Source organism: Carcharhinus amblyrhynchos, chromosome 3, assembly GCF_965287045.1.
Source record: "Carcharhinus amblyrhynchos chromosome 3, sCarAmb.v2.hapA, whole genome shotgun sequence".
Lineage (NCBI taxonomy): Eukaryota > Metazoa > Chordata > Chondrichthyes > Carcharhiniformes > Carcharhinidae > Carcharhinus > Carcharhinus amblyrhynchos.
Window position 1 is genome coordinate 103,519,467 of NC_137326.1, and position 26,347 is coordinate 103,545,813.

Here is a 26,347-nt window from a genome sequence, read left to right on the forward strand (position 1 = left end):
TTCAAAATAGACTGAATGCACAGAATCCAGAGCGATTTTCTGGGGTTTTTACACAGTATACAAAGTGTTACCTGCGTTCTTCAAATTATATGTATTTGGGGGAATTGGGTGCTAGAAGTCAATGATTAATCAATTTTCATTTAGTTTCACATAAATGTGATCTGACAGTAGGGCAGAGGTCCTGTATGAGACCATGTTGAGCACACCTTAATAATGTTAACACAGCATTTTCATGTATGTGAAAAGCATATAATTTTCTCAAAGCCAATGAAACTTAATTGGTCTTCAGAGTAAGGACTGTGTTGTCTAGGTAATTATCTATTCAAGGCACTGTAACTTCCTTCTCTTTCGACTGGACACAGCTACTTTCCTGGTTGGCACTGCTGCCTCAGTGCCAGGGACCCAGGTTTGAGTCCAATCTTAGGCGACTGTGTGGAGTTTGCACGTTCTTCCCATGGTTTCCTCCTACATTCCAAAGATGTGCAGGTTAGGTGGATTAGTCATGGTATATGTGTGGGATTAAGAAGATAGAGTGCAGGTGGCCCTGTGTTAGATGCTCTTTAGAAGAGTCAGTGCAGGTTTGATGGGTTGAATGGCCTCCTTCTGCTCGTAGGGATTCTATGATTCTAAGGTTATTTCCCCCCATCTTCCCAATTAGTACTGTTTCCTATCCATTACTATTATCCTTTTCCAAAGCCACCAAAGATTATACAAATCAAAATTCAACAAAGATCCAGTACACTAAGCATGAAATATTTTGTTTTTAAAATGAGCTAAGCAAATAATTGTCAAACTTTATTTATCCAATATCTGTGCATTTGCTTCACTTCTGGTTAAATAAATACTCCACCTTTGCTATAAATCATATGCTACAAATCTTAAGATTATGGCATTTACAGATGGTGTTACTGAGACTTTGGATTAATATGTATTTTAATATAATTTTATCATCTTATTTGGAACATTTTATCTGAAAATTCCCTTCACTATTTAGTTGTCATGCATCAAGATGAAACCATGCTGGAAGTTGGAAAACAATGTTTGCCAATCAACCAACTTTCAGAAAGGATCTGCCATAATTTTCCATCACTGAGAAAAACTGTGGGTAGTTTAAGTTTATCACCTGTCTTCAGCTATAGACCCTAAGCTCCGGAATGCTCTTCCTAAATCTCTTTTCTCTGTCCTTCAAGATGCACCTTTAAAGCCTACCTCTTTGGCTAAGATTTTGATCATCTGCCCCAAGATCTGTTTGTGGCTCAATGTCAGATTTTGCTTCCCACTTCTGTGAAGTGTCTTGGGACGTTTTATTATAAAACATTTAGTATAATTAAATTATATTATTGTTGTATAATTAAAAACTAAGTCAATTTGAAAGTAGTTTTTTGATTTAAGATGACTGTGAATTGTAAATGTAAACCTGATTGGAATGTAATGATATAATGGAATCGTTTTTAACTTATTTTCAATACATTTCTTGCAGAAACAAAGCAACGTGGCTGGAAAATGAACTGGACATATTTACAAAGCAGTATTTGCAGCCGAACCAGTGAAAATCTGCTACTTTTTTTAGAATCTACAATTGTCCCACGGCCTCACTGTGTGTCACCAATGCTACCATAGCGCTGTGTGAAAAATACAAACTTTGTCTCTTTTATATACAATAATGGTTTTCAGGGATCCCTTTTCTCAATCCTTCAGAAACCTAACCAGGTACACATATAAAGATGCATACCATTCATCAAGACCACTTCAGGCCATTGCTGAATGTATTTTGAGATAACGTCAATATTCAGCTTCATAATTAAGCAGAGCATTCAAATATCACTTTTACAAATACTGAAGAGTCGTTGATGAGCATTGTTTGAGATCAAATTGCAATTCAGACAATTATTTCAGTGGTTAGAAAATACATTCCTTATTAACTTGGGTCGTCTTTGGAAGAAATTCAGTTCTTTGCCCTGCACCTAGGAATATTGATAGCTTACTCAGTATCAGGTGATAAAATTGATGTTTTATTTTCATTACCTAATCACAAAATTAATGTGTTGGTGAGCTGTATGGATATCTACCATTGTGGATGTACTACCTGGTCAAAACACATTTAATGATCCCATAGGTTAATGAAATTCCCACATGCATATTTACATGCAATTATTTCATCATGATTTACTGATCAGATGTTTCACCTCTACTTAAAATAATATTAAGTTGATAGGAGTCACTTCCATTAAACTGTGTTCTTAGAAAATGTTAACGTACATAAATTGATACTGGTTGCCAAAGCTTTTGTTTTGCTTTCATCAGGACAAACGCAAGAATGCCAAATTTCAAATGATCACAACATTTTATAGAGGAGAAAAGGGTGCTGATTGATTAGCAAGTTGACTCCAATTGACTGAATCATTAACATGGAGAAAGCAAAGAATTAAAAGATTCCCAAGCTCCCAGTTAATTCAAAAAAGGCACAAGGCTTGAATATGTTTCACTTGTTTGCAGAGAACAGGTCCCTGCCTATGAATATATGTTACTTCTAGTAAATGAGCCATGTTACAAGCTGAATAATTATTTTTAATTGGTTGTTAATGTAGCTATTATATCGAACAGTTGTTTAGGTTGTGTAAGTGTTGGTTGGATGAGTTCATTTTGTACTCTGCCTAACCCAATGGAACAAGCTGGCCCAGTACAAACCATACTCGTCCAACCTGCTTTTAAACCCAAAACAAAATGTCTGCTGTTCTAAAGGATTCCGCAAGTGAGCAGCATTTGCTGAACAATCTTGAAGCACAAATAGTTACAATGGCAAACAATTTAACATGATCAGTCAAGCTCAATGTGTCTCATTTACGCTTGCTAGAAGTAACATGAATTCATACACACGGGTGTATTCTTTGCAAACAAAAATAAATTCAAGCCTTGCATGTTTTTTGAATTGCTTTCAAACTTGGGGAGCAGGTAGAGTTTCCCCTTGCTGCTCTATGGCAATGCTTCAGCCAGAGTTAGTTTGCCAACCTGTAGTATAAATTGATCATTTGAAGTTTGGCATTTTTGCATTAGTTCTGATGAGAAGCTTCAAGAACATGTCTCATTTCAGCAACAAATTGATGTACAAGCCTAAAGCAAGCAAAGGTTGTGTGAACTGGGCTTCAGCCAATTAACCATGTAACTAACGAATGGATATTATTGCAGGAGTCAAAGAGGAAGCAAAGTAATAAGGAGTTAAATTGGCTATTGTGAGAGGTTCCCAAGGATGATGCAAATACCTTATTCTTATTTTAAAATACACTAAATACAATTTGTATGTGAGAGCAAAAGAACACTTAATTATAACATTATAATGAAAGCAATTGTTGAATGTATTTGCAAGCAATATTCAGTAATACTACCTTAGACCTAAAGTATTATTTGCATCATGAAACCTCCATTGAAGCTTCAGGTGATGTTCAGCTAGCCTCAAACTGGATTTGACCACTTACCTGTAGCTAATATAAACTAAATTTATTATGGCTTTGTTGCACCTGATGGCAGAGAGATTCTGTTATTATTAGCAGATAACAGCAACATATTGATGTAACTTTTTAAATAATTTAGTGACATCCTTTAAATTCAGTTCTTAATGACCTCTTTAAAAGCATCATCATCAACATGAAAATATAGTGGCAGACTGGTTGCGTTAGATTGATGTGCACTTGGATTCAGACCAGTTTATCAGACATACCAAAGAATAAAATTAGAGATGATAACTGCACAGAATTATGGGTTCCAGATGTTTAGGTTTAGGGAATAGCAAAAATTGAGTTGTATGGATTCTTAAAATTGACAGTTTTATCTAGCACATAACTAAATTTATTTTCAAAAGACTTCTTTCCATCTGTAGAGAAAGTCACAATCTATTGAGAGATGTTATAATCAAATTCCCCTGATGATCTCGATTGATCTGTAATTTCTATAGGGACTACCTATTGTAACTTACCCCAGAAATCAGAGAAATTATATAAATGGCTTTTTATACAATTGGGTCACCACCAGCTACATTGTAAAAGTTCTACCTTTTTTTATTTGTAAACTGCAAACCTCAAATTATACATTATTTTCTGCTCTTGTAAAATGACTTATCATTTAGAATTTCAAATTGATTTACATTAAATGTAAGGCAGGTATGACAGTGCTTTACTAAAGAAACTTGAGTGTTTGTACATAGCTGGGTTTTGGTGTTAACTTTTTGTAACTTTGATGTTTCTCCAAATTTCCTGTATATGTTCCCTTTTATTAGATTCATCAGATGAAGGACAAACCGAGGTTACATTCTTTTGAGTATGTAAACTTGTAGCAGCTGTACAATTTGATAATAAATTATTTGAGCTACATTGCCTTAGTTTATCAAAGACTAAGGACAGCAGTGGAGTGCCACCCTTTTCACATGTATCATCTGAGGATGTGGCATGTTGTGATTTCCAAATTAAGGACAGAACCAGAAAGCACAATGATCACAAACAATTTCAGCTAGAGTGATGGAAGAGATGTCAGGAGAAAAATATGCTATTTGCACCATGAAAGGCTGCCACTACACATTTGTGCAACATAGATCGAACTGCTATGCATCAGTGTGAAAGACCATCAAATGTCATTATGCAACAAAGCAAGCATAGAGTAGATTTAATTAAGATTTTAATTGGGCTCTGGTAGTGAAAGCCATTCAGAACTGAAATTGAATTGTTAAATTGTAGGTCAAGTAAACAAGTTAATGTAAAAATATGGATTGCACTTATCCCCAAGATAAAATAACTACTTTTATCATGGGTATATTTCTAAAGTCTCCAGCGGAGCATAGAGGTTAGAGCACTTAAGTTTGAAAAATTGGTAGTGGCAAAGTATAATGGGGAAACTGCTCAGTGGGCACAAATTCAATTTCACAGCACAGTTACAATTTATGGTTAAAATACAAGGGACACAAAGAAAACAGTATAAAAATACAAACTTATCTAAATGACTTCCCATCAGTCTTCAGAATAGTTGAACTAGATTGAATAATGGCACATAGCTTTGAACATTTCAGCTAGAGCCCTTTAATTCAGCTGGAAGATTCCACTAAAGGTGAGAGACTTGCATCAAAACACTCTACATTTTGTAGGAAAAAAAATAGAGCAAAGTCAAAATGTAACTTCTTACAAAAAAATCAAGTTGGTCCTTCACCATTGGTAGACTACTACAGTGATACTGCCAATGGCAAGTAAAACAAACAGCACAGCCCAGAAATCATGTTATGGTTACAAATGGGGATTACTATGTATACCAAGGTTTACTGAGGTAGGAAAGCTAAGGCTTCTTTAAAGTCCCATTGCTTTCTCTGGAAATAGCGTGGCTTCAGATGTCCTGCACTTTTTAAAAAGTGCAGTTTCCACAAAATGCAAAAGAGTAGATAAATTATGGATTAAACTATCTCAACCCCAACCTTGAAGTTTACAAATAATCACTTAAGGTTATTTAATAGGATATCAAATAATTTAGTCCCAGGTTTACTGAAATATATCTGCAAAATGCACAAGACCCTCAACATCAGCACAAATGCCATTTAATAACCTTGGTTAAAAGCATTTTTATTGATTACAATCAATTTATCGCAACATTAGTTTCACTGAGCCACTGTACAAATACAAAGAAAGTGAATGTGAAAACAGACTATAAACAAAGATACAGCAAGTGAAGATCATTTCATATTTTATACAATAGCATTATAGGAGAAAACACATGGCACAAGTTGCTGGTTTTATTGGCTGCAGAATAAAACTTACTATTCTTTTGATACAAAATCCAAAGGCAGTCCAGTATTACAAAATTGGTGTTAATACTGTAACCAGAGAAAAAGTTGAAACACCAGCTACGTAAAGTTCTGTATTGTATAGGCTGAATAACTGGTTTTGCACTTCTCAGACCAATGATTTTAATACTGAATTTGACAGCAAATTACACAAAACTGCATGAATATTCTGCATATTATTTTACACTTAGACATCCACTCTGGAAGGCTCAAGGCTTTTTTAAAATTTTATTGTTGGTCTGCTTTTCATCTGAAATACACAATTCATCCTGAATCTTCAGACTATTCTATCCTTGAAGCAATGCATTTGAGGAAATAATTTAAGTTTATGCATCGTATTCAAGTCATAAGTGCACATTTACTTCAGAGGTGGATATCTAAAATGAGCAACACCCAAGTTTTTCAGCATTTATGATGTTAATCTGACCCAAATTTAACCACACTAAATCAAATCAAACTATTTTCACCATTCACTGTAGGGCATATGAAAGCCATGTGCTTGACCACAACATGCCCCAAACAGGTTAAACCAAGCAATCTTCAGCAGCATAATTTGCTATACTACACACTTCAAAAATCAAAAGGCCTGACTCTGGCTTCTTAAGCCATTAACGTTGGTTCTAAATGTGGACTATAGTGTACATATGTACTCACATTTTAAAGTATGGCTGATGATTTATTCGAGTTTTAAAGATTGAAAACATATTTGGAAAGCTCCAGGTCAAAAATATACACTTCAAGCTGCTGGAGTTCTATACTCAAAACTATTTATGGCACATTGATTTTAATTGAAGGCTGTGCAATGTTCTAAAAGTTTAAACCAGATGCTTAATCTTTTGTCCAAATGAATTACATAGCAATCCTTTCAAGCTCATTTTACTTCGTACATTACTTAAGAGGTAAATGTGTTTGTGTAAAATATTTTTGCCAGGTGGAAGCTATTTTCAGGGCCACTACTGTATTGCAAGGTATTAAAATAAATCTAAAAACAATCACAATTTTAAAAATATACGTGCAAAATACTGGCCTGACTTTAAAGAACTGCACAAATTACTGATGAATTTTTTTTCGCCAAAGCTGCTGTGCTGGGGAAAGGTAATTACTTCAGCATAAATTTGCTTGTAGTGTTTATTGGTCCCAAAGCTTTAAAACTGACTTCTAATCAATGCACTTTGTTATTAAAGATATTCATGTTATTGGCACATCAATGTAAACAAAGCTAAACACTGGATTTATGTGGTTTACAGGCACACATCACACCAACACTGGCCAACAATTTGGAGGGGTGAGTCATGACATTCTAAAGTCATACTAAAACAACAAGACCTATGTGCAACGTAATACTTCGCAAATGGTCTTAAAGCAAAATCAAAACAAATTTCATCATGTAAACTATGCACTTTATATTCAAATGTAACTACTCATGCTTCCAAATGATTCAGTATTTTAAAAAAACAACTATTTTCCACAAATTGTCACACTGGGCGTGTTAGAAAAAGGCTTATTACATTGTAATCAAATTTCAGGTTTAAAAAATGCACACACTCACTTCGACACTTGAGGAGAAAAAGGTTATTGTTTCCCCGCTTGTCCTGAATATTAATCACAAGCAAAACTCCATTAGGCCAGCAGCTAAATTCACTATATCAGGTCAAATGAATCAGGAAGGCACCAGCTTCAATTATGCATTGTTCTAGCTGATTTTTTTGGGGTGGAGCTTTGTAGGGAAGTAATGCTGAAAACATGTTCCTCTCCTCATCTTGAACTTGTGATTCCTGCAGGAAAGTGCATATGTAGATGCTGGTTGAGATAACTGGGCTGAATTATGATACCTCCAGTTACATGGTCCGTCACTACCCAGGTGTGTACATAAACACAAAAACTCGAGCAAGATGCTGCCAGCACTTATGACCCTTCATAAATGTTACCACCAAGAGCAGAGAATGGGGGTGTGGGATAAAGCTAGGGAGGGACTTGGGTATAGAGAAACATTGCCTGTTTTGGGTGCAAAGCATAAGAGTTACCATGAAGGGCTGATGTACATGCATTTTCTTATAAAATGTGCAACAACATTTTATTTCACATGATGGATCCTGTTTCTGTACACCTGTGCACGGTTAAACAGTGCATATGCATTCACAAAACACAGCATACAGATGGAATGTTTACTATAATTAAAAACTGCTGCAGAAAAAAAACAAATCACTCACGTGTGCACACATGACCAAAGTTAAATTTTTCACAATAAGTTAATTCACAAAAAAATCTCAACAGCAACCAATTTATCCATCACTAAGTTCAGAGTGTGACTTCTGATAAATACAGGCTAGAAACTTAGTTTTAAAAACTTTTTTTTACATAGACAAATGTTACATGATAGCTGCTGTAATGTGTACATTCCATATGTACAAAAACAACAGATTAGCAGATTTAAAATGAGCAAAAAACCCTCCAAACAATTCAGCCATTAGAACTAAACAATGGTTAGCTTGAAATATTTTCCTAGACACCATGGTTACAAGTGCTAGCCCCTTTTAAAGTTAACAGTTGTCAGGGTTTTTTCCTCATAGATTTGCCTACTTTACAGAAGCCTTGTTATACAATTGTATTCAATGATAGAAAAACGTCACCTGTAAATACTAGGTAAAAAGAAAGTTATTTCATGGCTGTTGACTGCTGCTTAGGCAGCCCAGCTTCAGAGGATAACATTCAGGTGACATTTCTTCAATTCCAGATTTTCAGGAAACTGTCCCATGATCCTGTTGCTACAGCCATTCCATCATCAGTAATGCCTAAACAGCTGACACGATTGTCATGTCCAGGAAGCACTCCTAGGAGGGAAGGAAAACAAATTAGATGACAATTTCCATTAAAACTTCAGTGTTAAAAGCATTACAGCTATTTAACCACATCTTTCCTTTTACTCATGCAAAACTTGATTTTGGCTCTGCTAGCAACTATTCTCAAACCTAATTTACTCAAGTTCGCTATCCATTGTGGAAATGGTCAGATGATGCACGCTGGGCAGATTTAATCATTAGCTCTTAGGCCGTGGAACATGTTGACAACCCTACAATTTTTTGACTCTAAAAAGTGCTAGCATATGTAACCAAGGTGACTCAACATGTTTGAAACAAATCACTGTATAAGTTTTATTGGCTCAATAAAGAAGTGGTGATGGACTTTCCTGAACCTCAGTCGGTGAGGTGATACATTCCTAGGTTTTGACACAGCGGCCTACACCAAAGTGGTGAGATTACTGACAATAGTTGTACTACTAATCTTTCTTTAATTAAGTTTTTCAGTTAAAATACATTCGGTGGTCTTATTTCCCTCAGCTTTTAATCATAGTCTTAAAAACCAACTTTTCAGTTGGTAACCAGTAATTAGTTTTAAGTGGAACACCACTGAGTTTCAATACCAGAGTCAGCCAACTGTAAGAGTACAGTTCTGCCACCACCCTTCCCTGTCTGTGAATCTAACCTGGTAGGACTGGGCACATCCGAGAGTCTGGAATTTTTGCTGAGACACATGAGTCAGGGTACAACAGTGTTGTTTGACTAATCCGTGGACTCTTTTCCAACCAGACAAGACGACTTTACTATGTCAACTGGGCTGTTTTGCAGCAGTTCTTAAAACCAAATGGCATTGAGTCAGCCACACAGTGCAGGATTGGAGTTAAATGTGGGTAGACTGGGTCTAGAGGGAAATTTCCTCCTGCCTCCTCCCAAAAGATAGCAGTGAGGTTGGTTTTTACAGTAATCATGGTCAGGTTTAATGGTGCCAGCTCAAATGACCAAACTGAATCAGTTTCACAGTTTGCCATAAAAGAATTTGAATTTCAACCTTGGGTTGCCGATTAAATACAATTACACTGCCTTACAAACAGAATTGTTCTTTTGGTCTAAAGGAAAAGATTGTACACTTTAACACAATTCTCTCCAACGTGGGAGCAGGGAAACATTTCTATGGCACTCTTCAGCGAGAGGCACACTACATTTGGAGGAATCTATCCAATTTTTTCCATCAGGACAGCATTTTAGCAAATTCTGCAGGCACAGCTAGCTTTACATTAAGTTTGAAAATGACTTTATACCTTGAAAGAGTCCACTGCTGACAGAAAACATCTAGGAATTGGCATTAGAAGCCCAGTACAACTAATCACAAGAACTTGCATTTACATAAAACGTTTAACATGCTTCAGGAAGAACCTAAGGCCTTAGTGGCTCAAAGGCATGGCCACAGGAGGTGGAACAAAGAAAATCAGGGATGGGCAAGAGGCTAGAATTGGAAAAGTGCAAAGGAAGTTACAGAAATACGAGGTGAGGCCAAAGATTTAAAAGAAAAGGTAATTTTAAAATCAAGGTATTGCTGTACTGGGAGCCAATATGGGTAAAAAGTACAGAGGTGATCGATGAATGGGGTTAGTTGCAACCAAGAACAAAGTGACAGTGTGTTGTGGAAGCCACATATTTAACAGGTGTGAGCCAATAGATAACTGCATGGGGATAGGGTGAGGCTGAATAAGTTGCTCTTTCAGAAAGTCGATGAAGATTCGATGGGCCAAATGGCCTCCTTCTGCATTGAAGGGATTCTATAGATTAACAAAACTTCTCCAAAAAAATTACCTGCAATGATATCCAACTGCTGCATTTGTAGAACACTATATAAGCATTTCCCACTGCACCTTTACAAGGTGCCCAATTAGAAACAAAGATATGCCAAAGTTATTATTTTTATTGATGCTTCCTTCAGGAGCAAATATCAGGAATACCAATTATCAGGGTTTTGTGCATCAGTTAATGGCCTCAAGCTCTAGTTTAAGCATGCCAATATAAGATAATAAAAAAAGTTAAATGGGCTGAAGGAAAGAACCCAAGAAAATGAGATAAATGGAAACAATAACAGAAGTAATGACTACAAAGGTGGTGTAATATACAAGGCCACTACCCCGTTTGGCATAGGAACACTTCAACTTCTCATCTACAAGCAGCATCAACATGAAACAAACCTTTCATTGCTCACATCAGATTAGCCTTTCCATTTAACTACAACTCTGACTATTTATTGTCTGGAATCAGCCTGTTGATTTATACTTTACCTATTCTTACTAATGAGATCATTAAAACACCCTTTGCAAGGCCAAAAAAAAATTAGGTGACAAATGTAAACTGTCAGTGTCCATCTCCCACAACAATTGCAATTCTGCTAGAGGGTACTTGATAACAACAACTTGAATTTATAGAGCACCCTTAACATAATAAAGCATCTCAGGTGGGTTAAAAAATATTCAAAACAGCCACTGACAACTCAACATCAAAAGGTTAAAATATTTAACCATATGAGAGTCAAAGTCATGCAAGAGCTTACAGATCAATTTTATTTTAGTATGTAAAATCACGCTTGTAATAAATTGTTTGAAAGAAAAACATGCATTGTTTTACCAACATGCATAGCTTTACTGACCTGCACGATCTCCCTTCAAAGAGTCCCACACGTTGCAATTAAAGTCATCATACCCTGCAAGCAGGAGGCGCCCACTTTTGGAAAATGCAACTGATGTAATCCCACAAATAATGTTATCATGAGAATACATCATCAGCTCCTGGTCTGCTCTGAGGTCAAACAATCTACAAGTGGCATCATCTGACCCAGTGGCAAATGCATTTCCATTAGGGAAGAACTGTTGAAACAGAATACAATATCTATAATTTACCCACTTTAAATAGAATAATTGCAAAAGTAGATAGAAAATGATACTAAAATGACAATGTATTAGCTTTTATAATGAAACTGTATAGAATCAGAAAGCACAGAATAGTTAATAGCCTGGGAGACAGCCGTTTGTTGTGTTGTGTCCATGCCAGCTCTCTGCAACAGCGACACAACTACTGTCAATCCCACCTTTTCTGTGACACAGCAATTCTTTTCTATTCGGATCCTATCCATTTTCCCTTTGAAAGCCATAATTGAATCTGCCTTCAGCACACTCTCAGGCAGTAGATTCTAGATACTAAACACTCAATGTCTAAAACAGCTTTTCATGCCACTGTTTATTCTTTTGCCATTCATCTTAAATTGATTTCTTCTGCTTCTCAATCCTTACACTAATGGGAGTAATTTTTCCCGAGCTACTCTGTCCAGACCTCTCAGGGTTTTGAGCATCTTTATCAAATCTTGTAATATTTTCTTTGTCAAGAGAACAGCCCCAACTACTCCATGTATCCTCATAACTGAAGTCTCTCATCCCAGGACTCACTCTTGTAAAGTTATTTTGGCACCCTGTCTAATGCCTTTGCTTCCTTGCTAAATTGTGGTGCTCAGAATTGGATACAATACTCCAACTGAGGTTAGGTATGCAACATAGTTTTAAACCAAATTGTGCATGCCCTATCACTAACATTTCAAGTGGAAGTTCCTGACTTCAGCAACTCAAAAATTGATACATCTACTCTATAAATTATTTGATAGACAAAAGTTATCATGTACCCATTACCATCTGGAATTCTACCCTTCCCTTTTATCTTATTGAGACGACCAACAGTATACTTACACAAACTGCATTAATATCAGACACATGTCCAGTGAATGACTGTCTGCACATTCCGTCTCTAATATCCCAGAGTTTGGCAGAAGCATCACAAGCACCAGAAACAAAAATTCTCATGTCAGGACTAAGCGTGAGACTCATGACGTCCCCAGTATGTCCTGTAAACATGGTAGTTTGATGGCCTGTTTCAATGTCCCATAAAGCACTGTAAATACAAAAAATGCACATTAATACTTTTACACTTACTACGAAATGAAGTTATTTTCAAGGGGCAAGCTTTCTATACAATAACAAAATCATTGGTTTAACAAATGGGTGGAAAGGAGGAAAATCAGGAGTATTATTCCAGGTTGCTCCCATGGATGTCTCAGATGATTTTGGAGTGGAATGCTGGCTGCCTAGCTCTAAAGTTGCATCTTTCGGTAGTTTATCTCAGATAGCTTAGCATGCGCTCTCCGAGTTCAAATTGTCAATGAGATTCAACTCCCATTACCAGTAGATTGCTAAGGATCCAACATCTCTTCCTGACTTCCGTATTGGCTAAGATCAAGTGTAGTATCTGTTCTTACCAGTTCCATATCTGATACGAACCTTATCTGGGGACCATATATTAAATTGATTTTTGGAGCAGGGAGATGGAATAGGGACTTGCTCCATCCACTCCACATATTGGCCTGGTATTGCAGTAACTCCGAGAACGGTGCACCACCCCCTTTCTGGGGACATTCTCGAACTTCAAAAACAGCTCCCTATTAGCTGATATAGTAACCATCATTCTCTCCTCAAAATACCACCCTTGACTTCTCTACCTCAGCAAGCAACTGCCCCATATTTGATCTTCCTTGCCTTCTCTTTGGCCCCGTCACAAAGTCTGTTGCTATCAAGTCTATCCATCTCCCCTGCCACTGCCTCAGGTTGAACCAGACTGTTCACAACTCAACATCTGATTTGACTCAATGTCAGAAAGACCATTGATTTGACACTTATATAACAGTGATCATTTCTATCCCTCCATTGCTTTTGGTAACTTATATAAAATTTTGATAATTTTACTAATTTAGGATTTTGTTGTTGGCTTGTAACATCTACAGATTTTATTTTTTAACCACATTTTAAATTAAGTTTAAATTTGTGTTGAAACAGTGGGCAGTCAAGACAGTCTCATGTTTGCGTATCTGTTTGCTGTCTTATTTGCCAAAATAACATTAGAATTTTCAAAAATCAATTTGGTTAAAAGTAGTTTAAAATTATAATTTTAAACAAAAACTATAAATTGATTTAATAACTGTATTTGTAGGGTAGAGTATCTTTCTGTTCTTAATGGTTTTAGTGGGAATGAATTAAAAAGTGTTTATCCAAAATATACAAAATAGAAACAAAAATAGGTCTTTCGACCACTTAAACCTTTTCCATCATTCAATAAGATAATTTGTGTTGAGTTCCACATTTTCATCTATCCCTCATAATCTATGATTCCCTTGCTTAACAAGAACGTATCTACATTTGCCTTAAAATTATTCAGTGACTCTGCTTCCATTGCCTTTTGAGAGGTTCCAAAGTTGCACAACCCTCAGAAAAAATTTCTCCTCATCTCTGTCCTCAAAGGGCAACCCCTAATTTTAAAATAATGTCCCCTAGCTCTCGACTCAACTACAAGAGAAAATATCCTTTCCATGTCCAGTTTGTCAAGATCATTCAGGATCTTGTATACTTCAATTGTCACCCCTCACTTTTCTATACTCCAATGGAAACTAGCCAATCTGTCCAACTTTTCCTCATAAGACAACATGCTCATTCCAGGTATCAATCTAGTAAACAACGATTGGACAATCTGGATCATTTCTCATGTTTCAGGAGCCTTCTCCAAGTGAGAGTTGACATAATGAAACTCAACACTGTCTCCAGTACGTCAGTGCTGTCTTTGGCTATCAGAGAAAAAGTGTGTTTGATGACAAAGACCTCAAACCCAGCACAGCAAGCTCACGCTCTACAGGATTGCAGTGCTACCTGCCCTCCCGTTTTTTTTCAGAATTATGAACAACATACAGCAGACACCTTAAATCCCTGCAGAAGTATCACCACTTGAGGTCACCGCAAAATCCTGCAAACTCAACAGCAGAATTGGTGCTCCAATATAACTGTCCTCTCTCAGACCAACGTTCCAGTATCAAGGCACTCGTTATTGTTAATCAGCTATGTTGGGTGGGCCACATCATCCACATGCTTACAGAAAACTCCCAAAACAAGCTTACTCCAAGCTTCACCACTGCAAGTGGTTACAGAGGAAACATTTCAGGGATGTCCTCAAAGCCTCCCTGAAAAATGCAATATTCCCACTTTCAGGAATTTCAGGAAGCTCTTGCTCAAGACGGACCAAACTGAAGAAGCATCATCCACAAATGTTTAAAAAGTCTCCAATAGGCCTAGATGGATGCCAAGCATAAATAGCAGAAGGAGCATACCAAAAACTGAGCATCCCACCCAACTCATCAAACACTATCCGCGCAGTGTGCGCGGATCCAGCTTTGGACTTTTTAGTCACCTGAGGACCCACAATCCCAGAGTGGAAGAAAGTCATCCTCAGTTCTGAGGGTCTGTCTAAAAAGGACAACAAACCACTCCCTGAGGAACGAAGGTAAGTAATCAAGTGACATGGATTTAAGATAATTTACGACAGAACCAGATGGGAGATGACGGAAAACATTATCTGACATATCTTTAATGATACAGATGCATGTCCTGAAAGGGTAGTGGAAGCAGGTTCAATTATATAACTTTCAAAAGTGAAATGTAAAATACATGGGAGGGAAAATATTTACTGGGCTATAGAGAAAGAGCAGGGCAGTGGAACACAGCATTCAAACAGCTAGGGACAGACTTTCTAACTTACCAACTTGTATCTCCTGAGCTTGTAACAATCTGGTTGTCATCCAGAAAACGACAGCATGATAAGTAACCTATAAAGAAAAATAGGCAACACGCATTAATGGCTAAATAAAAGCAAAATACTGCAGATGTTGAAAATCTGAAATATAAAAACTGAAAATGCTGGAAAAACTTAAGAATCATAAGGACTCGAAACGTTAACGCTTTCTCTTGCTCCACAGCTCCTGCCAGACATGAGCTTTTCCAGCATTGATTTGTATTACAAACCACAGTGTACTCGCAACATTAGCATAATTGGTTTTAAAATGCCTGCAGTCAAGTCCAACATTCAATTTGATAAAGGTTTTCATGCAGACTTTTCCTGTCCATCAGGTCTGATCTTTAACAGCAAAAAATTTAAATAGGAAACTGAATTTGGAAGAAACTGAGGGCAGTAAATAATCACAAGTAGTTTCAAAAAAGATGAAGCTCAAATGCCTCGTGGTAGGGAATTTCACAGGTTCACTAGCCTCTGAGTGAAGAAGTTTCTACTCTTCTCAGTCCTAATTGAACTACCCCGTACCCTGAGATGGTGACCACTTGTTCTAAATGCTCCATCCAGGGGAAACAATATCCCTGCATCCAGTCTGCCCGCTCCTATATTTCAATTTGATCCACTCCTAAATTCCAGTGAATACCTATTCAGATGATCCAATTTCTCCTCATACAGCAATCCTTCCATCACAGGAATCAGTCTGGTGAACCTTTGCTGCACTCTATGGCAAGCATATTCTTGCCATAGAAGGAGACCAAAATTGCACACAATACCCCAGGTTTGGCCTCACCAAGGCCATATAAAGCTGCAGTAAAACATCACTGCTCCCATACTCAAGTCCTCTCACAATGAAGACCAAAATACCATTTGCCTTCCTACTTGCTGCAGCTGCACGCTTGCTTTCAGCAAATGGCATACCAGGACTCCCAGGTCACATTATACATCACCTTTTCCCAATCTATCACCTTTCAAATAATACTGTTATTCTGTTTCTCCGCCCAAAGTAGATAACCTCATATTTATCCACATTATTCCACATGTGCCATGCTTCTGCCCACTCACTCAACTTGTCTAAATCACCTTGAAGCTTCTTAACATCCTCCTTGCTATTCATCTTGCCACTAAGTTTCAGATCACGAGTAAACTTGGAAACATTATTTTTGGTTCCCTCATCCAAAACACTGTGAATAGCTGGGGCCCAAGCACTGATCCCTACAGGGCCATATTAGTCGCTGCCTGCCACTTCGAAAAGGGCACATTTATTCCTACTCCTGGGTTTCCTATCTACGCACCAATTCTCAATGAATGTCAACATATTCTTTCTGGATTTTCAGAAGGCGTTTGATAAGGTACCTCACAAGAGGTTACTGCAGAAGGTCAGAGGACATGGAGTTGGGGGTAGGGTGTTAGCGTGGATAGAGGATTGGTTGTCAAATAGGAGGCAGAGAGTGGGGGTCAATGGGTGCTATTCAGATTGGCGGTTGGTGACTAGTGGGGTGCCCCAGGGGTCGGTGCTGGGGCCTCAGCTATTTACCATTTATATAGATGATCTGGAGGAGGGAACCGAGTGTAGGGTGTCGAAATTTGCTGATGACACCAAGATTGGGGGAAAGGCAAATTGTGCGGAGGGTGTGGAGAGTCTGCAGAAGGATCTAGATAGGCTGGGCGAATGGGCCAGGAAATGGCAAATGGAATTTAATGTTGGCAAGTGTGAGGTGGTCCACTTTGGTAGGAAGAATGGTAGGAAGGACTATTACTTACGGGGCGAAAAACTGCAGCAGGCGACGGTGCAGAGGGACCTCGGGGTCCTTGTGCATGAGTCGCAAAAACCCAGCCTGCAGGTGCAGCAGGTGGTCAGGAAGGCGAATGGGATGCTGGCCTTCATAGCGAGGGGGATTGAATATAAAAGTAGGGAGGTCTTGCTGCAGCTGTATAGGGCATTGGTGAGGCCGCAGCTGGAGTACTGTGTGCAGTTTTGGGCGCCGCACCTGCGCAAGGATATTTTGGCCTTGGAGGGAGTGCAGAGGAGGTTTACTAGGCTGATACCGGAGTTGAGGGGGTTGAGCTATGAGGAGAGGCTGAATAAACTAGGCTTGTACTCGTTAGAGTTTAGAAGAATGAGGGGAGATCTCATTGAGACGTATAAGATGATGAATGGGATGGATAGGATAGAGGTGGAAAGACTCTTCCTGCTCAAAAAAGACAGTAGGACTAGGGGGCACAGCCTCAAGATAAAGGGGGGGCAGTTCAGAACGGAGTTGAGGAGGAACTTCTTCACTCAAAGGGTGGTGAATCTCTGGAATTCTCTGCCCGTTGAAGTGGTGGAGGCTGCCTCGCTAAATATTTTTAAGAAGCGGGTTGATGGGTTTTTGATAAGAGAGGGGATTAAGGGTTATGGGGAGAGGGCGGGAAAGTGGAACTGAGCCACGACAGATCAGCCATGATCTTATTGAATGGCGGGGCAGGCTCGAAGGGCCAGATGGCCTACTCCTGCTCCTATTTCTTATGTTCTTATGTTCTTATATTTACTGCAATTCCATGTGCTTTAATTTTGCACACTAACAACTGTGGTACTTTATCAAAACCTCTGAAAATCCAAATACCCTACACGCCATCCATGGTTGAAAGGTAATTAGAGATCGGTAACAAATGCTGGCCTCGGCCAGTACACATCCCATGAAAGATTTGATTTTTTTTAAAAACCAAAGCACGTGTCATCTAACTGTGTAGTACAAAGGTTAATCAAAACATCATGAACTGCTTTTAATGAGCTAATCCCATATTTCTCCTGTTCTGGCAAGAAGTGTCGTCCACTGGCTCACCCTCTATTCAGCTTGTTACATCTTCAAAAAACTCCAATAAGTTTGTCAAACATTATTTTCCTTTCACAAATCCATGTTGACTTTGTCTAATCTCACTGATATTTCCTAAGTGTCCCGTAATTGCCTCCCTTTATAATAGACTCTAGCATTTTCTCTACTACTTACATTAGGCTAACCGGTCTGGAATTCATGTGCTTTCTCTCCCTCCTTTTTTAAAATAGCAGGGTTATATTTGCCACTCTCCAATTTACTGGGACTGCTCCAAAATCTACAGCATTTTGGAAGATGACAACGAACGCATCCGCTATTTCAACGGCCACCTCATTTAGTATCCTGGGATGTAGATCATCAAGTCCTAGGGATTTATCAGTTTTCAGTTCCATTAATTTCTTCAACACTATTTTCCTGGTAATGCTAATTTTCTTCAATTCTTCCTTCTCACTAGACCCTTGATTCCTTAGCAGGGAAAACTGTGTGCATCTTCCTCCATGAGACAGAACTAAAAAGTAGTTTAATTGTTCTGCCATTTCCTTGTGCCAGACTATATAGGTGGCACAGTGACACACTGCTGTCCCTCAGCGCCAGGGACCTGGGTTCAATTCTGGCCTTGGGTGTGTCTAAGTTTACATATTCTCCCTGTGTCTGTGTGGGTTTCCCTCCAGATGCTCCGGTTTCCTCCCACAGTCCAAAGATGTGCAGGTTAGGTAGATTGGCCATCCGAAATTATTCCTTAGTGTTCCAGGATGTGTAGGTTAAATGGATTACCATGATAAATGTTTGGGTTACAAGGACTCGGCAGGAGAGAGCATGTCTGGGTAAAATACTGTGTCAGACAGTCAGTGCAGACTTGATGGGCCAAATGGCCTCTTCTGCAATATAGGGATTCTATGATACATTTGTCTTCACTAATCTTTTCTTTTATATACTTATTGAAGCTTTTACAGTCCACTTATGTTACTTGCATTGTTCATGTCTTGGAGCAAATGCTTCAAATCTTTGCTCCAGTGGAAGCAAATACATTTGCACAGAAGGGCATCATGAAGTCACCTTCATGATTCTTTCTTAAATCAATTAGTTAATAACTAAATAAAAGTGCATCATATTCCAGCAAGATTCTAAATATGAGGTTGCCAATTATGCGAGATTTGATTTGTTTATCCAACAAATCAAATGTATCCTGTTAACAGATGAGCCTCAATAGCTTTGTATTGCAGTGCTGCTGATAAGAAAAAGACAAGAATAGATATCACAATGAAGAAACTATCCAAATTAGTGACAAATTTCTGAAATTCCACAAGGTAAACAATATGTGCAAATTTCAGTTAGGTGTTTAACTTATCAGATATTTTTCCTCCTTGCTTTGCTGTTACTTTCACAAGTATCTTATCCGGAGACACGATTCAATTTTGTTGTCACTACTGAGTCAAATCCCATTCTCACTTAGTGTACACAATTTGCAAGAAGCATCACTGGATTTCGAGCAGGGGGATGAATCTTGACCAGCTTCCCTCTGCCAAGCAAAGGCAGTAATTAGGCCAATTATAATTCCTCTATTACTGCCTCAGCTATGCCAAAGCTAGGACCTTCATGGTTATAGTTCATCTATATACCACTTTAACAAGTTGAGCCATTGAGGTTAATATTTACTTACTCCGACATTATCATACCTGTGTGCCCCGGTAGTTCCCTGCTCACTCGAACATTGCCCTCCCTCGTTTTCAAGCTGTATATGGAACAGATGTTGTCCAACCCACCACAAGCAACATAGTTTCCAGATGGAGCGTATGCACAAGTCATAACCCATGATGATCGCAAAGGGATGGCATGCATCTATAAGAAAGTATCAAGTGGTTATTGAGATTACACTAATCTAATTTAAAAATTTGTAACATTTTAAAACAGCAAAATCAATTACATTCTTACTTTGTTTGTTGTATAACTGTCCCAGATGATTAACTTTCCATCTTGAGATGCACTGACCAAAAGCCTGGAAGAAAACGTTTTATGCATTGAAAAAAGTCAAAGCCATGGATAGCATAAAGAAGAAATTTCACTCAAATGAAACCAGTGCTTGAGAGATTTTAGTTATGAAAAATTGATACTCTCCAATCTGAATAATAAAACAGATTTCACAAGTGTTCAAAATTGAGAGGGCTCCATAAGATAAGTTGAGAAAACACTACTTTACGAGTTGGTGATTTGGTAACTAGAGAGCAGAAGTAAAGTTCATTTATTAGTGTCACAAGTAGGCTTACATTAACACTGTATTTAAGTTACTGTGAAAATCCCCTAGTCGCCACACTCCGGCATCTGTTTGGGCACAGAGGGAGAATTTAGCACAGCCAGTGCACCTAACCTGCACATCTTTCAGGCTACGGGAGGAAACCAGAGCATCCGGAAGAAACTCACACGGACACAGGGCGAACATGCACACCACACAGAGACCCAAACTGGGAATCGAACCCAGGTCCCTGGCACTGTAAGGCAGCAGTGCTAACCAATGTGCCACCCTTAATAAGAGGTTAAAGAGAGCAGTCCAAAAATACATACTGTTTAAATAAACAAATGATTTTTAGAATATGGAATAATGTAGCAGAAACAGTAAAGAATGGAATCAGAACCATAATTTTTGGAAAGAAATTAGACAAATCTGTAAAAAGTAAAAAGGGAAAAGGGCAGGAAATCTTGGATAACCTTAGAATTTCTGTACAGAATGGATTGAACTTCTACCCTATTAAAAAACCTAACTTGATAAATTTACACCATTAAATTCTTGTTCCTACCAAAATGTTTACCAACTTGAACACTAAACTGACCATAATGCCCAAACTCTTATTTTTAATCCATGTCAAGATAACATGATATTACAAATCCGAAAACCAGATTAACTGCAACAACGAAAAATGGTCCTGATTAAACATCATCATCATCATAATGTGCTGTTAACTATTAATTTATTCCCTCACTACATTTAGGGATTTAATGATGCCAAGATAATGCTTTTCTAAATATGTAAATTGTTAATAAGGACTGCACTCTTTTTATTCTTTGATGTGATGTAGCCATCCCTATTTGCCCTTGACCAGAGTGACTTGCTAGATTATTTCAGAGTGCAGTTAAGAGTCAACCACCTTGCTTTGGTCTGGCATAATACATAGGCCAGATCAGGTAAGGAGAGCAGATTTTCTTCCTTAAACAAGATTAGTGAATCTGATGGGTTTTTATGACAACAGTTTCATAGTTAATGTTACTGAGACTAGCTTCAAATTCCAGCATTTTTATTAATCCTAATTAATTTTAATTAACACAACTCCAGAGGATTAACTTGGGTCTCTGGATTATGAGTCCAGAGACATTAACACTACACATTGGGCAAGATTTTCCAACTGCATTCACCCCGAAACTGGAAAATCCCTCCCAAGGTCAATGGGCCTTTCCATGATCCACCCCTTGCGTGCTCTGATTCACGTGATGGGCAGAATGGGAAAAAAATCACCCCATTGTCCCTCTGTTATTGGTCACCATTGATCGATACAATGTCCATTTGGATCATCTGCTATGACCACAATCTAATTTTTACAATCATTGGTAAAATAATGTTGCAACAGTTCACCATTGTAATATTTTTATCATTGCTTTCTGTAAACCAACTTCAACACCAAGCCACATCATTGAGTACACCATTACAATCACTTCTTCAGACATGATTGCAAGACATTATAGATTAGCTCTGCATTTACAAATTTCAAAAGTACCAAAGCCAAGGAAGACCTCTGGATATTAGCTATGCCAATCAAAAGAAAGGAATACAATTAAAATTGAATGGCTTCTAGCTGAATGCAGACAAAAAAATTGCTGTTGACACAATGCAAAGATTGTAATGAATACAGTAAATTTGAGTTATATTTTAATGTGCTAACTGATTGTAAAATCAAATGTCAACACTCCAACACTGACCTGGAATCTGATCCCCAGTGCATGGCATAGATTTTAGCCAAATGTCCCCTCAATGTACGCCTTGTGCGCATTTGGATTCGACCAACTGAATCCAGGCCAGCCGTGATCTGGAAAAGGTTTTAGTTAGCTGTATTACAAAACTGGAAAAGAACATAAAAATATATACATGTGATTTATCCACTTTTCATTACATGGGTTTACCTGAGCTAGGGTAGAGTCACCACATGCTTTTCTTGCATCCTGCAATGACAAACAAAAATCAGCTTACTACATATTTAACACAAGCAATAAATCTGATGCCATTCAGCTTATTTTTAATAGTGATGACTGCTTTTCATCCACCTTCGTTCTGAGGGATGCTGAACTAGGAGCAATCTTTCTGCACCGATCTGTGTTCTCTTCTGACCTCGCTGCCTGTCCTATTGAGAGAGCAGTCCACATTTTGATATTATCCATCCATGCTATATTGGCATGTTTTCCAAGTATTCTATCATGCATTATTTTTTGCCAAACACTTTTCTTATGTTCGCATTACATGCCCAAAATACGTAAGCTACCTTGATAGCACTGTCTCAAGTTCCTCTGAACACCCTAATAGCGATAGCACTATGCTAATAACCTTCTTGGATTAGGTAATTCATACATACAACATACATCTCCCAAACCCACAACCTCTACCACCTTGAAGGACAAGAGCAATGGATGCATGGGAACACCTCCACCTGCTTGTTCCCCTCCAAACCACACACCATCCTGACTTGAAAATATATCACCATTCATTCCCTGTCTGTGGGTCAAAATTGTACAACTCTCTCCCTAACAGCACTGTGGGTCTACCACACCATGGACTGGATTCAAGGTGGTGGTGAGTTAGGGATGGGCAATAAATGCTAGCTTAGCCAACAATGTCTACATCCCATAAATGAATACATTTTTCAAAGAATTTGATAGTCAGGTCTTAATTGTCACACACTCTGTGCCTGTGGTCAAAAATCAGTGCATCTGCTGCTGTCTTTGATGTCACTCTGGGCCTCCTACTTCCGACTGTTGATCTCATTTTAAATGCCACAACACCATGTGACAGAATCCCTTACATGATCAGGAGCTTCCACTGAGCAAGAAGCAATATTCAAAAACCATGGCAGCAATAGGAGATAAGAATTGTGGAGCTGTTATTACACAGGAAACTATGGGGCTATTTGAGGTAAAGAGGAGGAAGTAAATTAGAAAACATTTCTAGACTTAGAGAAGATTTGATGGCAAGGAGGCAAAGAGAGAGAGAAAAAAAATCATCACACTGGGAGCAGAAAAGCAGAATCCAAAAGCTTGGTGCAGACAATCCTTTTGTTCCCATCCCAGCCCATACAGAATTTGAATGGTAGGACAAGAATGTGGATGAGGAGAACGCACCCAGAGAGAATAAATCAAATACCTTCACCCCTCTTAATACCTTTCAAGCTTTCATGTGTTCACTGTTTATCACACCTCCAATATGAAGGTATAAAAGGTGCATCAGTGGCTTAAGTTACAAGTAGTATTACAACATAAAAAGCAGTGCTTGGTCAAGCAGTTACATTGTAAGTTTGAAGAAATCTGCCTTAACCCAATTTAAATGTTTGTGCAGTCCAAATATTGATGCTTTCTATCACAATTAGCTTAATGCAATCGGTATCTGAAATTCTTGTCACTTCATTCATTTCTACACTAATCACTTTGCTGAAATTTGTCTTTACAAGTTTTGATTATCTAATTTTTGTTTTTGTCAATCATTTCCCGTGTGTTTAATTCTCATACTTTGTTAATACTTTCAGTCAATTCTACATTTTCAGAAAACCAGTGGATGAGACATGATCACAAGTAACCAGGACTATGCAAACTAGCTATAGATGGCACATGGCACAGTGGCTCGCACTGCTGCCTGACAGTACCAAGGACCCTTGGGTGATTGTGTGGAGTTTGCACATTTGCGCCATGTCTGAGTGGGTTTCCTCACAGAGCTCTGGTTTCCCCCCACAATCCACAGATGGACAGGTTAGGTTGATTGGCCATACTAAATTGCCCCTTAGTGTCTCAAGGTGCATAGGAAAAGGGAAGTATAGGGTAAATATGTGCGGTTATGGGGATAGGGCCTGGGTAAGAAGCTCTGTCGGAGAGTCGGTGCAGACTCAAATGGACCCCTCCTGCACTGTTGGGATGCTGTGATTCTATGGCTGCAAATTCAACGTGCTGGCAGTAACTACTGCCCAAAATGAACAAAGCACACTAAGGGAGGAGGCATACAGGAAAAAGAGGGAAGGAAGGAGGAACCATGGAGGGATGTAAAATGAGAATTTTGTACTTGAATTGCAGATGGACCAGGTGATAATATAGGTCAGTGAGCACATGGGTGATGAGTTAGGAAACTGAAAGAGTTCTATAATAACTCAAGTTATCAGTTCAGAAGATGGGAAGTCAGCAGGGAGCTATGAAAAGTTGAATCTCGAAGTAACAAAAGAATGGGCAGTGATTTTAGCATATGAGTTGGTGGAGGCATACAATATTTCAGAGGTGAAAAGGGCAGTATTCAAGATTGAGGATATATGGGGCAAGAATTCAGGGCAAATAAAATGCCAAGGTGACCAACAGTCCAGCTGAGTCAGATACAATCAGCATTTTATGGAGTTCATGGCAGGGATCATAAGAACATAAGAACATAAGAACATAAGAAATAGGAGCAGGAGTAGGCCATCTAGCCCTTCGAGCCTGCCCCGCCATTCAATAAGATCATGGCTGATCTGTCGTGGCTCAGTTCCACTTTCCCGCCCTCTCCCCATAACCCTTAATCCCCTCTCTTATCAAGAACCCATCAACCTGCTTCTTAAAAATATTTAGCGAGGCAGCCTCCACCACTTCAACGGGCAGAGAATTCCAGAGATTCACCACCCTGTGAGTGAAGAAGTTCCTCCTCAACTCCGTTCTAAACCGCCTCCCCTTTATCTTGATGCTGTGCCCTCTAGTCCTACTGTCTTTTTTGAGCGGGAAGAGTCTCTCCACCTCTATCCTATCCATCCCATTCATCATCTTATACGTCTCAATGAGATCTCCCCTCATTCTTCTAAACTCTAACGAGTACAAGCCTAGTTTATTCAGCCTCTCCTCATAGCTCAACCCCCTCAACTCCGGTATCAGCCTAGTAAACCTCCTCTGCACTCCCTCCAAGGCCAAAATATCCTTGCGCAGGTGCGGCGCCCAAAACTGCACACAGTACTCCAGCTGCGGCCTCACCAATGCCCTATACAGCCGCAGCAAGACCTCCCTACTTTTATATTCAATCCCCCTCGCTATGAAGGCCAGCATCCCATTCGCCTTCCTGACCACCTGCTGCACCTGCAAGCTGGGTTTTTGCGACTCATGCACAAGGACCCCGAGGTCCCTCTGCACCGTCGCCTGCTGCAGTTTCTCGCCATGTAAGTAATAGTCCTTCCTACCATTCTTCCTACCAAAGTGGACCACCTCACACTTGCCAACATTAAATTCCATTTGCCATTTCCTGGCCCATTCGCCCAGCCTATCTAGATCCTTCTGCAGACTCTCCACACCCTCCGCACAATTTGCCTTTCCCCCAATCTTGGTGTCATCAGCAAATTTCGACACCCTACACTCGGTTCCCTCCTCCAGATCATCTATATAAATGGTAAATAGCTGAGGCCCCAGCACCGACCCCTGGATCAGTTCATTTTTTCCAGCATTTAATTGGAGTTGCAAGTTTCTTCTGATGATGTCTCATTCACTGGTTATGTTCCACTAAAAGACAAGTAGGATTGACAATAACAGCAGTAGTGGAATGATCAGGAGACAGTTGGATATTGTTGTCAACATGTGGAACCTGGCACTTTTTACAAATAGTGTCGCTGATGGGCAGCACATAGATGAGAAACAGGCAGCGAGCAAGGGATGGGCTACAGACACAGCGGTGCCTCACACTAAAATTAGTTGTGTTGGTTTAAATCAGTTTAACTAATTAAATGTTTAATTATTAACTAGGCAACCATAATTTTTTTTTGAATATTTAAAATGTTGAAATTCATGAGAATTTTTTTTTAGTGACAATGATATTGTACACTCAACCACATAAGACAAATGAGCCAGTAACACTCTGTGAGGAGCGGGCTGAGTCAGTTTCCAGGCAATTCAGACATGGCCAGATAGCTATAAGCCCTATTTCACAACTGTTGACCCCAGACAGGCGACTTACTTTACTGATAATGAAGCAGCCAATACCAGCAGGAACGAGGCTGACAAAC

General features: G+C 38.8%; 2 protein-coding genes and 1 non-coding gene across 5 annotated transcripts in view; 2 read left to right on the forward strand and 1 right to left on the reverse strand.

The window, feature by feature from the left end:
• LOC145340983 (mitofusin-1-like) overlaps positions 1–4,364 on the forward strand; it is a 59,149-nt gene extending 54,785 nt beyond the window's left edge. For all 3 annotated transcript variants that reach the window (XM_080185625.1, XM_080185624.1, XM_080185623.1), the window contains exon 18: positions 1,481–4,364. In XM_080185625.1, the coding sequence (XP_080041751.1) occupies positions 1,481–1,550 (70 nt within the window). In that variant the 3' untranslated portion in view covers positions 1,551–4,364. The remainder of the gene's footprint in view (positions 1–1,480) is intronic.
• A 1,213-nt stretch (positions 4,365–5,577) lies between these two features.
• LOC145340984 (guanine nucleotide-binding protein subunit beta-4) overlaps positions 5,578–26,347 on the reverse strand; it is a 60,944-nt gene continuing 40,174 nt past the window's right edge. The window contains exons 3-10 of the mRNA XM_080185626.1: positions 22,266–22,304; positions 22,065–22,171; positions 20,031–20,094; positions 19,775–19,937; positions 15,256–15,322; positions 12,369–12,570; positions 11,282–11,498; positions 5,578–8,646 (exon numbers count right to left, since the gene is read on the reverse strand). Of these exons, the coding sequence (XP_080041752.1) occupies positions 8,540–8,646; positions 11,282–11,498; positions 12,369–12,570; positions 15,256–15,322; positions 19,775–19,937; positions 20,031–20,094; positions 22,065–22,171; positions 22,266–22,304 (966 nt within the window). The 3' untranslated portion in view covers positions 5,578–8,539. The remainder of the gene's footprint in view (positions 8,647–11,281; positions 11,499–12,368; positions 12,571–15,255; positions 15,323–19,774; positions 19,938–20,030; positions 20,095–22,064; positions 22,172–22,265; positions 22,305–26,347) is intronic.
• Positions 12,882–13,076, forward strand: LOC145341660 (U2 spliceosomal RNA). Its single transcript, XR_013886422.1, has one exon. It is a non-coding gene; the product is annotated as a U2 spliceosomal RNA (small nuclear RNA).